The sequence below is a fragment of the Neofelis nebulosa genome, chromosome 6 (assembly GCF_028018385.1).
Source record: "Neofelis nebulosa isolate mNeoNeb1 chromosome 6, mNeoNeb1.pri, whole genome shotgun sequence".
Classification (NCBI taxonomy): Eukaryota; Metazoa; Chordata; class Mammalia; order Carnivora; family Felidae; genus Neofelis; species Neofelis nebulosa.
Window position 1 is genome coordinate 46916602 of NC_080787.1, and position 16118 is coordinate 46932719.

The 16118-nt window shown below is 45.9% G+C and overlaps 1 protein-coding gene across 1 annotated transcript in view; it reads left to right on the plus strand.

Moving 5' to 3' along the window:
• Positions 1 to 5580, plus strand: part of RUNX2 (RUNX family transcription factor 2) — a 224791-nt gene extending 219211 nt beyond the window's left edge. The window contains 1 exon segment of the mRNA XM_058736121.1: positions 1256 to 5580. Coding sequence (XP_058592104.1) covers positions 1256 to 1734 — 479 coding nt within the window. The 3' untranslated portion in view covers positions 1735 to 5580.
• Positions 5581 to 16118: the final 10538 nt, after the last annotated feature.

The window sequence follows — 16118 nt, forward strand, 5'->3', positions numbered from 1 at the left end:
GAAGATTTTAGATGCGACACAGTCTTGAGAACACCAGTATTATAGAAGGTCTTGTCATAATTCTGTCAGTTTTAGAAAATTGTAGCCCAGTCGCTGAAGATCACAACTAAATTTTTAGGCATATCAGAAAACTGATTTCTACATGAGGTGGTTTATGGCTATGGTTTTATGAGTTTAAGCACCAGAAATACCTATTAAGGAGGCACACTGTTCGCTTTAGAAGTTAAAGGACTTTCCATTTCAGGGCAAAGCCAGCTTTGCCTCCAGGTACCACTTGGAATTAGCCTGAAGCTGATTCCTTAGGATGTGGCACAGGGCCCTGGTGAATGGGTGTTGAGGCGCCCTCTTACCCCTCTCCCCTGGGCGCAGAGCGTCTCATGAAAGCTACGGTTGGCCGCTGGCCTAAATGAGGTCCTGGGTCTCCCTTTGAGACACGAAATGCATTGATTCCTAGGTACTATAAGCCTTCCCCCACCCTCACTTTTAAAACCCACTTATTTAGTGTATGACCCTAGGGAGAATTTCTAAGGGCTAGACTCTCCTCATGTGCCCCCAGAAAAGTAAGATAGTTCCAGAACACGTTGAAATCTGGCTTGATTTCAGTCCGGTTTGATTTTTTTTTTTTTGAAATCTATTACTAAGATGAAGAATAAAACAAGATTATACATTATTTTAAAAATGGAAAAGAAGTAATAGGAACATGTTAGGGTATCTTTTTGAAGTTCCTTCATTGATGAAGGGGCCTTGCCAAGAGTACCAGTAACAAAACTGATCACTTTGGGGTTTCTTTATATTGGGTTGAGAAAATAAAATTAGGTTGAGTGACTTAGTAAAAATGTCACTTTCAAATATCTGAGGTGCAATGAGAAACGAAAAGAGAAAAAAAAAAAAAAAACCAATGAGGATTCAGTCTTAAAGTCTGAGGAGTGAATCTATAATGAGCGGTGTTGGGTTGGTTTACACATAAGACCTAGCACACATTTGGGCTTTTTTCAAGGGGGTGAAGAACTTAAGGATACGTACCGCTAAGACGGTAAAGTGGAAAAAAAAAAAAAAAAAAAAAGACTGTCTAGTGACCGGTGCATTTGAAGGTCTGTTTGTGGCTTTGCTGTTCCTTTTTGGGAGGCTAAAGTTTCTTGTTTTTTGTTTTTGCTTTTGTTTTTTTTTTGTTTTTTTTTCTTGTAACAATTCTCTCTTTATTTTAATTGATATTTACAGACTTTTTTCCCCCCCCATCTTCTGTTATAATTTTTAGGTGCTTCAGAACTGGGCCCTTTTTCAGACCCCAGGCAGTTCCCAAGCATTTCATCCCTCACTGAGAGCCGGTTCTCCAACCCACGAATGCACTATCCAGCCACCTTTACTTACACCCCGCCAGTCACCTCAGGCATGTCCCTCGGTATGTCCGCCACCACCCACTACCACACCTACCTGCCACCACCCTACCCCGGCTCTTCCCAAAGCCAGAGTGGACCCTTCCAGACCAGCAGCACTCCATATCTCTACTATGGCACTTCGTCAGGATCCTATCAGTTCCCCATGGTGCCGGGGGGAGATCGGTCTCCTTCCAGAATGCTTCCGCCATGCACCACCACCTCGAATGGCAGCACGCTATTAAACCCAAATTTGCCCACCCAGAATGATGGTGTTGACGCTGATGGAAGCCACAGCAGTTCCCCAACTGTTTTGAATTCTAGTGGCAGAATGGATGAATCTGTTTGGCGGCCATATTGAAATTCCTCAGCAGTGGCCCAGCGGTGTCTGGGAGCCGCATCCCAAATGTATCGATATATACATATATAGAGAGAGCGCATATATATGTATATCAATTAGCTATCTACAAAGTGCCTATTTTTTAGAAGATTTTTCATTCACCCACTCAGTCATGATCTTGCAACCATGAGAGGGTAGACACTGAGAAGCAGAAGGCCCAAGAGAGACAATCGTATTCAGGTTTCAGATGGTTTTCTATGTAAGACGTACTTTCACAAAGGAAAAAGGTATTTTTGTTGTGTTGTCGTTTGGCCTGTTATCGTAAATAACCCGTTCCTATGCCAATTCAGAGAGGTGGACTCCAGGTTCAGGAGGAAGAAGAGCAAAGCCGCTTCTTCTCTGTGCTTTGAAACCGCACACCCTCACGGTTGCAGCTGTGTATGGACCAGTGCCCTCTGCAGACCAGCTTACAAAGCCAGTCGAGGTGCACGCAGAGGGCAAAGAGGTAGAATGGACGCTTCCCGCATAGTGCGATCCATTCAGAGTAACTGTTCCAAACTGCTCTCAGACTTGCCGCAAGTTCTCGTACGATCTGTTTGGTTCAGTTTTGTTGTTGTTGTTGTTGTTGTTGTTGTTGTTGTTGTGTTCCTACTTTTAAGAAAGTGACTCCAAAAATACTGATCAGGATAGATGATTTTATTTTACTTTTTTGTACTTTTTTTGTTTCCTTTTCCCATTTAACCAAAAAGAAATCCCATCCTTCGATCCTTACCCTCCTTCTCCTTTTTCCTTTTATGCAAAACTGAAAATGGCAATACCTTATTATAGCCATAATGGTATAGATAGTGTTTGTGTTTGGCTGTGTGTTGTTTTCTTTTTTTTTTTTTAAATTATGAATATGTGTAAAATCTGAGGTAACTTGCTAACGTGAATGGTCATATAACTTTAAAGATATATTTATAATTATTTAATGACATTTGGACCCTTGAAACATTTCTTAGTGTACTGATGTGTTGACTTCGGTCTCTAAAAGTGCTCTTTATTAAATAACAAATTTCTTCAGTGGGCTAGAGCCATATCTGAAATATTGCTAAGCAGTTTCAGTTCAGGCACAATGTGATTTTCAAAAATACGTCCATCTCCAAATATTTTAGATGTAGCTTGTTTTTGTGACGTATGAAGGAAATGTTATGTCTCGTTCTTTCAGATCTTTGATCGCCTCTAACACAGCTTTGCCTTTTAAAGCAATAATTGGGGATTTAAAAACCAACTCTTAGCCCTTTATCTCTTATTGTTGCCCTTTATTAGCATGAAATGCTGGAGTGATGTGGGTTCCTAATTTCTTTCAAATAACAATGACTCTTGTCATACTAAAAAGACAAGCACAAGTGAATCATGGAACTGCAGAAAAACGTTCTGCCGTTTCATAGTTAAAGCAAAACTCTAAATCGCCAGGCTTCACAGGGAAGACGTAGCAGGCGGCCGCACTTGTGGCTGAAGGGTCCATCAGGATGCACTTGATGTACAGGAAAAGCCAAATTGTCCCGGGGATTCTTAACCCACTGGCCTTGCCAAACAGAAAGTCAGGAGAACCCAGGCCTGCCCTCCCCGAGGCCCCGCCGGCAGCTCTCCACGGACTCTGCCCTTAAAGGAGCAGATTCAGTCATTGTCTTATGGGGGAGCGGGTCATCTGAAGTAGCAGGCAAGTTCCAGCAGGTAGCTGACCTGAGAGAACACCTGGCCTGTGGGGAGCCATAGCCAACCCTTCTGCGTCAAGGGAAGGCAAGGTCATGTGGAGTTTGGGATCTTACTACTGTGTATGAATCTGAGCGGAAGCCCTCCTGTAAGATGCACTTTGACCGCTCCTGGCAGATTCTCAAGCGGGAATCCTTAATCCAAGCCAGGGTCATTCGACGACACCACCGGGCAAATCCCTGCCTGGGCTCCCACAGGTCCGGGCCCCTTCCTTTCAATTCGGTGCCCCTCTGAACAGAACTTCGTAGAGATTTGCCTCCAGCGCCTAGAGACCCCTGCTCTGTCGTCCTGCCGCAAGCCCGCTTCGCTGGCCGCCAGGCCTCGCAGGGCAGCGTGGGGGGCCCCGTGCTTCTCGCTGGGCGCCTCCCTTGCAATCGCCCCGACTCCTCCCAACCAAAACCGAGGGCAAAACAAAACAAAGCAAAACGAAACTGGTTGCCTTCTAAAGGTTGTATACCAAGTATGCTTAGATAAATAAGCCACTTTTCTCTTAACTAAGATGGCAGTAGTAGCTGATACTATTTATTGTTTGTGTGTGGTAGCTTGAAGCACGACACTGTCCATTTATTTGTAAGTGTAAAATATGTGTGTGTGTTTCAGCAGCACTTAAAAAAGCCAGTGTCTGGTTACACATTTCAATTTTAATTAATTGACCTAAAAATGTTACCGCCGGTGCCAGCTGTACCCTATTTAATAATAAAAAAAAAAGGTACTATATTTGTACATTATTTTTTAATGTTAAAAGGGCTTTTTTAAGTTTACAGTACACATACTAAGTGACTTTAGGGATGCTTTTGTGTTGAAATGTTATTAGAGTGGCTGCAGGCAGCAACCCAGAAACACTTTAAAAGTTTTTTTTTTGTTTTTTTTTCCTTGGGAAAAATTCAAGCACTTGTCCCCTCCCTCCAACCACTCCAAAGGGGTAAGTCACATTTCTTAGATCAAATTCTGCCCTTTGTCAAAGCCTGGGGGTTAAATTTTCCTTTTTCGTTTCCTTTTTTTTTTTTTTTTTTTTTTTTTTTTTAAACTGAACCCTTAATTTGCACTGGGTCATGTGTATGATCTGTGATTTGAAGACCAAAGCAAAGCCTTACTACTGCTCCTACCGTGAAGCCATGTAGTAGCCAACGCTCTGTATTTCCTTCAGGTTAAAGGAGCATGGTTCTTTGTAGCGCCAACGTTGCTGGAGTTTACAGCGTGGCCAACACAGACACGTTGATCTGTTTGAGTTGTCTCACAAATTGTAACCTCTGCCAGGGCCCCCGCACAAGTACCACAGCGTTGGTTTTGGATGAGGGAAGTGACCTCCAGCCTGGAACCGGGAGAGACGCAACAGATGAGCTGTGGGTTACTCTGTAGACAGTGTCGCCCCACCGGGGCCTTTTAAAAGGAAGCTGAGAAATCCACACCGTCAGGGACCATCCGTTGCAAACTCAGAGGGGACGAGATGTGTGTGCTGGCTTAGAGTTCCCTCCATTCCCAGGAAAGGAACGGACTCAGAGTCTAGGTTAATGCATGGAAACACAGAGCATGAGCGAGAACAGGAGTTATTTCTAGGATATTCGAAAGAACAATAACCAATAAAATAAAAGCGACTCTTCCAAACCTTGAATTTGTTGTTCTTAAAAAAGGAATGCATTTAAAAAATATTTTCTGTGTGAGAATTTTTTAGATGTTTGTTTACTTCATGTTTACAAATAACTGTTTGCTTTTGATGCAGTACTTTGAAATATATCAGCCAAAACCATAAGTTACAGTAATTTCTTAGGTATTCTGAATAAAATTCCATTTTTTCTTTTTGGATATGCTTTACCGTTCTTAGATTTCTGTGGAACAAAAATGTTTGTAGCATTTTGTGTAAATACAAGCTTCTCATTTTTATTTTTTTCCAATTGCTGTTGCCCAAGATCTGCTTTCCCTGCACATATTGTACAAATTCTGGTTTGTCCCACAGGCCATGATTGTGGATGAGTTTACTTTCAACTTCAAAGGGACTATTTGTATTGTATGTTGCAACTGTAAATGGAATTATTTGGCATTTTTTTCTCATGATTGTAATATTAATTTGAAGTTTGAATTTAATTTTCAATAAAATGGCTTTTTTGGTTTTGTTATGTGTGTACATTGGGTCTTTTCTCAGCCGCGGCTCCATTCTCTAGTCTAACGCCTACTCCTGCCTACACCTGGGCACTTTTTGGCGGTGGGCCTTGCCAGGGCCGGATGAGAACAGAGGTCTATGTTACTGGTGAGAGGTTGAAAAATCTCCGCGAGCGCTACCTTCTTCTTTTGTCCTACTCCTACAGGGCCGTGGGTGAAGGATCTAGCAGTGAACTCACTTCCCTATCAGCCTGTGTCTGAAGGAAGGAGCACTCACCCCATCCTTCGGTAAAGCCCCTTCTTCTATCTACGGGACCAGTCCAGATACAAAGACAGCTGTCTCGATGGTCCCTGTGGTTCTAATCTCTGGGCACATGAACAAGGGCCCACAAGTGAACCCTTGGCTGTGGTCAGATGTCAGGCAGCCTGGCCGTAGCCGGTAGTCTGTTTTCCTTCCCACGTCTCTCTTGGGTTCTTAAAACAGAAAGTCAATCAAACCTCAAGGGTAAGTAAAAATGGACCTTGGCCTGGAGAGCTCTAGCCTCAGAAAAATTCTACTAGCGAGCATAACTATAGTTTGGAGTTTTTTTGTTTTTTTTTTATGGGCCATAGTATATTTTTGGTAAGTCCCTCCCCTTCGATAAGGTTGAGGGCCTGGGGTAGAGTGGTGGCTTTCTTTATGTCCTGTGCTGTCTGTCCGCCTTGGCTTACCACAGTTCTAAAAGAAGGACCATAAACCGTGGTGCAGAGATGGTCAGGCCCTGGCCGGTGGCCCACATGATGCTAAGAGGTAGAGAGGCCTCCTTTGAGATCTGCTCATTCTTACCTGTTTGACATTGTTTTCTGAGAAATCTTGGCAGCTAATTTCTAAGACTAGGAGACATCCTGAAAGCACTCGGGTGACACCTAGGCTGGGAAACTTGTTTGCAACTCTTTGAAGCTGTATACTTAGTTATCCTTTTAAATCAGACATCTGTGTCGTTTTAAAAGGCCTTGCATGACAGGTGGGCACAATGGCTTTCGCACGGTCTGTGGCTTTGTCCAGCAGCATGGTTTAGGGCAAATCGCTTTATTCCTCTGGGTCTCAGTTTTTTGGTTTATGGAGAAGCACTGGGCCATATTTTGGCACTATTGACATTTCAGGCTGGATAATTCTTTGGGGTGTGTGTGTGTGTGTGTGTGTGTGTGTGTAGGGGGGCTGTCCTGTGCATTGTAGGATATTTAGCATCTCTGGCTTCTACCCACTAGATGCCAAGAGCACTGCCCCAGTCATGACAATGAAAAACGTCTCCAGAATGTTCCCTGGGAGGAAAACGTACCCCCCATTGAGAACCAGTGGGCTAGAGGCTCTCTTTAAATTCTTAGGTCGGGCTTTCTTGACAGAACTGGTGTGAGAATACATTGCTCATTAAAACAGGCTAGCCAGGCAGAAGACGGCGGGGCTTCCCAGAGATGGATGTGTACCAACCCTTTCCATCCCTTCACCTGATGGCACCCTGAGGTTTGGCTGTGTCGTGAGGGGGGCTCCTGGCTTTCCCGCTGCACTTCTTCCCTCCTCCTCATGTTCCGGGCTCTGTAGCCAGGGCATAGCACAGCTGTGGGACTTTGTTAGGCCTGGACTGCTTGGCCATGTTTGTCATGGCTGCTTCTGTTCTCACTGGAAATGACAGGCGGAGGAAGGAAGGAAAGACGTTTCTCCAGTGCGTCTGACCCCTTGTGCCCCCTGCCCCCCAAATATTTAATCATCAGACATTGCTTTGAGAGTGGGTGTTTCCTGTTAACTCAATCCCAGCCGACACTGGCCCAATAAACACCTCAGCTCTCTGTTGCAGAGCTTTTTTGGCTGGGAAATGGGTATTGCCATGTAAACAGGAAGCCCCCTGAAGTTATTATCTACAGATGCGGTTGAAGAGCCACATGTTTATATTTATGGGATTTGAAAACAGTCTGAAAAGGCAAGGGAGGAAGAAGGGGAAGGCCTCGTTCACGATCAGTGAGTGAGAGCTGGGCCTACAGATCTTCACGAGCTGACTTCTCTTTCCTTCTGGAAACGGGTGGTTAACAATAATGACACAGCCAAAAGCCACAGCCGAGATGGAGGCGCTGGCCTGACTGATTTAAGCAAACAACCCTACCGTGACTATCAGGCAAACTGGACAATCCAGTCAGCTGGCTTTCCTGTTCCAGTTATTTGGGAATCATTTTTTGAGACCAGTTCTAGGAAACCATGGTTTAGGGGCGTCTCCACAGGGAGGAAGAGGAGGCTTATGAGATGATGGTCCTTTGAAGTCTCTACATTTTCCCAGGGACAGCTCAACTGACTGCCACGGTTTTAGTGAGCACGGGCCGGCTCTCCGGGAGCTCTCGGGCAAACTCCTGAAGGGGCCGGGAGGGACACCTTCATGCCAGAGCTGTTGGGGGTTGGTGCAGGGAATGTGCAGGTGGTGAGACAGCCGGCCTGCACACGAGGGCTGGGCACACTGGCTCACCCCAGTTCCTTCACCCACCCCCGCTCTTCCTTTGCTGGCTCTCACCTCAGGCCTGCAGAAGGTGTCAAGGAAAGCCAGGTAGGAACCAACACCTGGATAAATCACGAGCTCTAAACTACGAGCTCTGAGCAAAGGCAAGGGAAGCTCTCCCCAACCTCCCTCCATTCCTGTGCACCCTGAGAAGTCTCTCTGTGACTTCCCGGTAGTGGGTATTCGATTGGGAGGCCTTGGAAGTGAAGTTTTTAAAAAGCTATGAAATTAGTAAGGAATTTAGCAAAGAAAAGAATCTGCTGGTGATGCCAAGGGAACTACCCTAAGGGGTGTGTGTGTGTGTGTGTATGTGTGTGTCTAAAGGGAGGGAAAAGGGAGGTGGAGGGATGGAAAGGGGTGCCTGAGCAGCTATTTAGGGAACAATGAAGCTCTCTCTCTCTCTCTCTCTCTTTCTCTCTCTCACACACACACACACACACACACACACGCACACGCACACATAGTGCTCTTTGACATGGCATTTATTTGTCTCTGGTGTTAGTTTTCCTCGCAAATCCTACAAAAGAGTACTACCTTCATTCCACAAGTGGTAAAGAGGCAACTATTCTTTTTTTTTTTTTTTTAATGTTTATTTTTGAGAGAGAAAGAGACAGAGACGGAGTGCAAGCAGGGGAGGTGCAGAGAGAGAGGGAGACACAGAATCTGAAACAGGCTCCAGGCCCTGAGCTCTCAGCACAGAGCCTGACGTGGGGCTTGAACTCAAAGACCGCGAGATCGTGACCTGAGCAGAAGTCGGATGCTCAAACGACTGAGACACCCAGGCATCCATCCCCTTGATGGCCTTTTTTTCTTCCCCCCAGGTCATTCTGTCTCATTCCATAGCTAATAATAGAAAGGGAAGAATTACCCTCCACCAGTCATCCTTGGAAAGAAATCAAGACCATACAGCAAAATGCTAAAGGGGGGCAGAAAGGAGGTGGGAGTCTGGGGGGACAAGCAAAAGTTCTTCCACACAGGCCCCTCAAGATGTAGTCTTGCCTGCACAATGTTCGGTGAGACCAGAACACAAAATTACAACCAGGCGTCATGTGGCCTGTACTCCCGAGGCCTTAGACATCTGTCCCGGAGCACCCAAAGTGCCAGAGTTAGCTGGGAGGTGGAAAATGGAAGCAAGACACAGTAGTCTTGGTGGAATTAGGAGGTCCAGGATACGGAGGCAGAGCTTCGGGGGGCTTTGAGAGACCAGAGTACCGGGAACTTCCAGCTGGGTGATGGACTGGTGTAAATGTGTGAATTTCTTCCTTAAAAATAAGCAAAAAAAGCAAACGGCAAAACCACGGGACACGCATAACCGTGGGAGAATTAATACAACGGTTTTAGGATTTACATCTCCTTTGACATCATTTCCTTCCCAAATTAGGTCATTTATTTATTGATTTTTTTTTTTTTTTCTAACTCCGTCCACCTCTGACCGGGCAACAGCTCAGGCGAGTTTCACTTTCTGTTTCTGAGTTCCTCTTCATTTTCCTGCCCCCCCAAAGAGAGGAGCCTTGGGTGGCATCGTTATGGTCTTTCGGTAAGACCTTAGCCCCACTCTGTCTTCCCTGACAGTCATTTCATATTTAAATCTTGAACGTCCCAGTGACCTTTCTCCTTTTTAGCCTTGCGTTTGAAGAGCCTTTTTGTGTGCGGGTTTGGCGGCACAGAAAGTTTGACTCCTTATCAAGATCTTATTAGTGGTTTCACAGATGAGAAGTACAGAGATTATCATTGACTCTAACCCTCCACCACAATTTCTGGAACGTAGACTGTGCACTCAGGTTTTGTAGGGCAGGGTGGATGGGCCCCCTTCCCCCTCCTCGTGGGCATATGGGAGGGAAGGGAGCAAAGGATCTCGGGAGGGAGGCAAGTGCAGAACTTTCTCAAGGAGTTAAGTGGTTAATAGGAACTCAGTTTTTTTTTTCTTTTATTGGCTAATAAAACCTCCCAGGGTTTTTCATATTATATGGTTCCTTCAGGCTCCCAGCCTGATGCTTAAAAAAAGAAAAAGGCGAAAACAACAACAAAAAGCTGGAGCCTAAATACCAATGCCTTCCGAGTCTTGTTTACTTTTTCATTTCCGCAGTTGTAAAAAAAGAAAAAAATTCCTCTGGTAGTTCAATTTTATCACACGGCAGGAGCGGATCGGTGTTTGAACAACTCCAGTGATCCCTGCCTCCCAGTGGAAGGAAAAAGTCCGCTCTGTGTCTCTGGTTGGGAAAAAAGGGAGACCACGATGCAAATGATGGATGCATCAGGAAATTTTGAAATGAGAGCCGCCGGGGGAGGAGGGAGAGCAGATATTGAACTGAAATACATCTCTGGAATCCTGAATGCAAATGATCTCTGTCCTTTTATTGCCAGTGGTGCTGTTCTCCCAACAGAGCAGGATGTTCTTGTTTTTAATAATAGCCAGACCAGATGCTAAATTCTCTTCGGCAACGTGCTGTATAAGTGAGAAGGCAAACAGCTGATTCCTGTTAAGATGAACACCAGGAGAATAAGCCAGAAAGTATGAGAATTCTCTGGAGGTTTTTGCTTTGTAAACCCCTGTTTGGCAGAAAGATCACAGAATCCGGACTGAAAACACAGTGTGTGCCCTTGCACCCGTTCCCCATCGGAGCCGCTTGCTGGGGGCCTGTGAGCCTCCCGCCTTGGCCAGCCACCCCTCCCCTAAGTTAGCCAGGGCACTGGCTCGCAGGTTCCCCAAGGGGGAAGTCGGAAGCCCCGAGCCCTTTGGCTTTCAATGACTGTAGAAAAATACTCATCAATAGGAGGAATTTTTTACTTGCTCCTTGCCATAGAAAATAGTAAAATCCTGAACAGGAGCCAATAACTTTAAAATGGCATCTTTGTTCCATCTTTTTTCACTCCCTTCTTCCCCCTGTCAGAGTCTATAAAATCTCCCGGTTATTATTTTGTTTTAGAATATGCCACACATGTAAGATGCTGCTTTCTTCTTTCCCAGGGAGCTGCCAGAGCCAGAGGCGCTGTGGGGGCTCTGGGGGGCCCCCGCTGGCCAAAGCAGACAGTGACCAGGCTGCCCCCTGCTGCTGCTCAGGTCTCCACAGGATGCCGGCTCTTGGCTTCCCCAAGAGCAGGGGGAACACAGAGCCCCTTGGGGCCTTGCTCCCAGGCCTGCAGGAGGGTAAGGGAGAGAGAGGGAAGGGATGCGGGGAGCAGGTGCAGAAGCTCATCGTAGCTCCAGAAAGTCCCCTTTGTCACCCTTCCTCTTGGCATCGTCCTCCTGAGCCCACCCCTGTGATGCACAAGGGCATGCCAGCTACCCATTCCTCGTGATTTTCGTCTTCCATAGCTGTCCCCAGGGTTCACTTGGCCCAGGTCTCCCTGGGATGAACGTCCTGGGGAGAAAGGAATGGAGACGGAAGATGATTTACCTCCTTCCCCCCTACGATGGCACCGAAGGCCATTGGTTTAATTTCCTTTTGGAGACAAGTCATATTTGGTACTGGTGGCATGATCAAGTAATAATAAGAACACAATATTTAACTTTCACTGCACGTGGGACTACGAGCCTGGTGTTTTGCTTGGTATTTCACGTGTCTTATGTCAATCTTTCCAGCCAGCCTGTGAAGAAGTTAGTACTGTTTCTATCTCTGCTTTTCTGGTGAGGAAACTGAAGATCAGACTTGCCCAAGGTTACACAGCTATTAAGACTCAAGCCTCAATCTGCCAGATTCCAAAGACCGTGTTCCTTTAGACACACCCTCCTTTATCATCTGCATAATGAGAACTAAATGAGCTAATGAGATAGGAGCATGCCTTGCAAAGTGCCTTGCACAGAATAGACAGAAAATAGATGGTACCTATTATTACTCATAGTAATTAGGGTGATTGTTTTAAAAAGTGTAAATAAAATTTTCAAATAGTTTGAATCACGATAGAGCTGGAGCACCAAGTGGAACAACTTTTTTTTTTTTTTAATTTTTTTTTTTTAATGTTTATTTTTGAGACAGAGAGAGACAGAGCATGAATGGGGGAGGGGCAGAGAGAGAGGGAGACACAGAATCAGAAGCAGGCTCCAGGCTCTGAGCCATCAGCCCACGGTTTGAACTCACGAACCGTGAGATCGTGACCTGAGCTGAAGTCCGACGCTCAACCGACTGAGCCACCCAGGCGCCCCGAAACAACTTTTTAGAAACTATTATTTTGACGGTTAAAAAAAAAATGTCGCTCTTTGAAAGGAATATCTTTCTATCTATTTTATAAACTTTTTCTACCGAGCCACACAGCCAAGTTTGGCAATGGGCTTACCACGGGCTCCTTCCCTGAAGGAACTCAGAGACATTACGTCACATAAACCATAAGTATAAAAGACATCGATCGATACATTCAGAACAGAAATGTTGACCCTACCCGGACCTCGGTTCTTCATCTGTAATCTCTTTTAAGATTTTCCATTTAGGTGCATTGAGTTGCATGTGAATGCTGCCTACCGATAAAAGGCATTATTGAACTTAATGTTGCAGCATTGGCTTCACCTAACAGGAGAAAGGCCCAAGCCAAGAAATCTCTGACAGCTTCAACTCTTACCTTTTTGGGAGTGGCTTTGGGGTCCTCCTCACCACCTGACGAAGGGGCAGCACCCAGGGCCCCAGTTTCTGAACTGGCATCCCTAAGAGGCAATGCTGTGTAGTGGGGACAGTTGATCAGAGGCCCAAGGCTTGAGGGAACCCAGCTGCCGCCTGAGATGGGACACTGGTGTGTGCCAAGTTTTGCACACTTGTACACAGCCTGGAGGAGCCTGGGAATGGGGCGTCCACGTTTCGTGCCCTAAATCATTCAAATCTCTTTAACCGAATAGGTAGGGCTTCTCTCCAATTCTCTTAAAGCATTTTACAGACTATTTCCTTAAATCCACTTGATATGGAATTAATATCCCACTTAACTGAAATCCCAGAGAACAGAAATGAGCTCTCTCCCTGTCACCCACTCTGCCTTCTTTTTGCAGATATTGACTGGACACCTACTGTAGGCAGAAAACAATATGCTGGGAGGCTCACCACCACTAAAAAGCATACGGGAAGGCATCTCGGTTTAATTGAATGCATCCCACTAAGAGATGTCGGTCATGCCGTTCTTTATTTAAGCTATTTAAGCAAATCCATGAATGCTTCAGATTGCCAACAGAGATTAAAAAGTTAGCCATCAGTTTCTGGAGAGAATTTAGATAGTTTTGATTTCTGCTTATAGCCAATTTCATTTCCCATTTCTCATTTCCTAAAATACTCAAGTATTTGTAAGGTCCTCGGCACCTATATTTAGTCATACAGGCCTTTCATTTCCACCACAATATATGGGAGGCTTGGTGTTTAAAAAGTGGGTGATAAAAAGTGGGTGATACAGTCCAAGGGGGAGGGGCCGCTCTTCCCATTTTCTCTTCCCTGTTGTAACAGCCATGCAGCCAACTGTGCATTAAGGGGTTGAGTGGTGTTTTGCAAGGGGGAAGCAGAGAGTGGCAAAAAGATCTGGGTTCCAGATCCTTAACCCCTACTAACTTAATGTGTGACCTTGAATGAGCCACTTAACCTCTCTTGACCTTCTCCTTAATAGTGGACAGTAATATATTACCTGCTAGATGGTATGTTAAGGGACCACGTTGTAACTCTTACCTATAGATTTGGAGTGGTTTTTAGAGCGGGGAAATTATGAGCAGTTTTAAGAGGTGCAGCTAGAGTCTGCCTAGCATTAAGAGAGAGAATGAGGTCCATTGTTCCTCACAGAATTGGCAAAGATGGCCATTTTGTAGAGGGTGAAGAAATGGAATCCCAGAGAGGTCAAACCACTTACGCAGGGTCGCCCTGTAGATAGATGAGGGGAAGTCAAGAGTCGGACATCTACTTCCAAGTGGTTCCCATCCTCATTCTCTGGAAGAGACACTTCCTTCCCTTATAATAGCATCTTCCGTATTATCCTTTCATGAAGCACTTACACTTCATTACTTTGCTGGTGTTTATGAACCTATTTTCATTTGATATAAACTCATGCAAGCTGATTCTCTTAAAAACTTCGTGTACTCGTGTAAATCAGTTTCCAGCATACTGATCCCACACCATGCTCCAGCTAACCTTATTGCAAAAGACCTGTCGTGTACTGCTTCGTCAGAGAAACCCATCAAGCGGTATACCAGGCCTGACTTGGTGACTGAGACATTTAGTCTAAGAGCGTCAGTGCCGTTCCTTCGTGGACAAAGATGACCCATCTGTTGGCGACACACTTCAGGTGGATTGTCCCTTAGTGGACAGGTGGCCCCCTTGCCCTCACTGCAAAGGGTGGATGTCATGGCCTTGCTGTGGTCAAGGCCTTTCTAGTTGCCATTTTGTGGGCTGGCTCTAGAGCTGAGGCCGTGCAATCTTGCCGTCTTTAACACACACACTATCTGAGCCACCTAAGCAAATGAAAAGAGAACAGCTAATCTTGAAAATAGAACTTCCATCTCCACTTTACCTTTTATGCACTTAGTTACCTATAACGAGTGTCTCTCCAAGTTGAGAGATGCAGAAGGCAACCCGTTCCCATGGGGCAGTGATAGAACACACTGGTAGCAGCGTCGTGTTACCGGATAAAACTTAGAACGTAGTTCATCATCCGACCCCTGTTTAATGATAGACATAACGTTATCGTGCCAGGTGGTTATCCCACGAGCGCTAAGCCATGTCTGGGGCAGAAGGAGATGGGGGCTGGGAGAGGGAGACTTTTCAGCTTCCTTCACCTTATCCCTTGCTAGACAGAATATTTTGGGAGAGTTATTGCTTTGCTTCACCATCCCCGACTGGCACCTGACCGTCAGGGAGGGGCTGCATTTTTATTCATTCAATAAATGCTAGAAATGATGGAACTAAAAACGGACGAGACCCATCCTTACCCTCTAGAAGCTTACCATCTGCTCAGAGAGACAGAAAAATAATCTCGTAAGTGACGATACAGGGCATCGGTGCCATCGCAGAGACGTGAACCAAGGGCTCCCCCCTCGCCCCCCAACCCAAGGAGGCAGCAACTCCTGGCCAAGGCAGGAAGATGACACTTGAGCTGGAGCTGGAAGGCTGAGCAATTCTCTGCCATTCTGGGTCTGCAGCTGAGCCAGCCCCAGCCCCACATCCACCCTAAAGCGCAGGCCCTGGGAGTAGGCAGACCCCTCGCCCCAAAGGAGATCCCATGTATGGCTCTCCAGAAAGACAAAGAGCGAGACAGTGGCTCTGGGCTCTGTGGTGTTCCTCAGCACACGAAATCACACTCCCGCTGACGAGACGAGCAAGAGGGACTCTCCAAGAGGTTAGAGGGGTGCGGTCTGGTGAGCTGTGTCGGAGCCTCTGTGGGACATGAGTCACGCTTCACAAAATCATATTCGACATTAGGATAATTAAAAACTAAAAGAAATGCCTACACCATCCATATATGTGTCAGGAAGGAAAATGTGAGATCTCAATGTCTAACAAAAGAGGGTGTCAACATAAAGAATATGAGAAGTGACAGCATAAAATATCAAACTCTCAGATACACTTTATCCAATTGCTTGCTCAACATCTACTACCGTGTCTGTGTGCACTGGAGTCTTGATGGGACAGTGAGGGCCACGTTGGCACATGGACCCTTTGGCATTCAACAGGGAAGGGTGATGAGTACAACTGGGTGGGACAGATTTATGCTCTGGATGGCCACATCCTCCAAGAACTGAGTGAGAGCCATGCCTGTGACCGACCCCAAGTCAAACTTGAAAGCAAAATCTTGGGGGTCTTCTCTCCCCACACCTCCAGACCTCTCCACTGGAGGCCCGCCTTGGACTGTGTCTCTCCCCAAGCCCACACCAACTAACCCTGCACCATGGGCCTCCCTTTTTATAAATGAACTTGCCCTGACCCTCACCTTTGAGCAGTCAGTGTATTTGCATTTCAAGAGAGGTTTTCTGGAACTGCTAAAACCTCAGCTTCCAAAGCCACATACCTTGCTCTGAGCAGAGGAACCTTCCTGGGGATGCTTTTTTGACATCCCTCACATCTCATCCTGGGGTGGGGT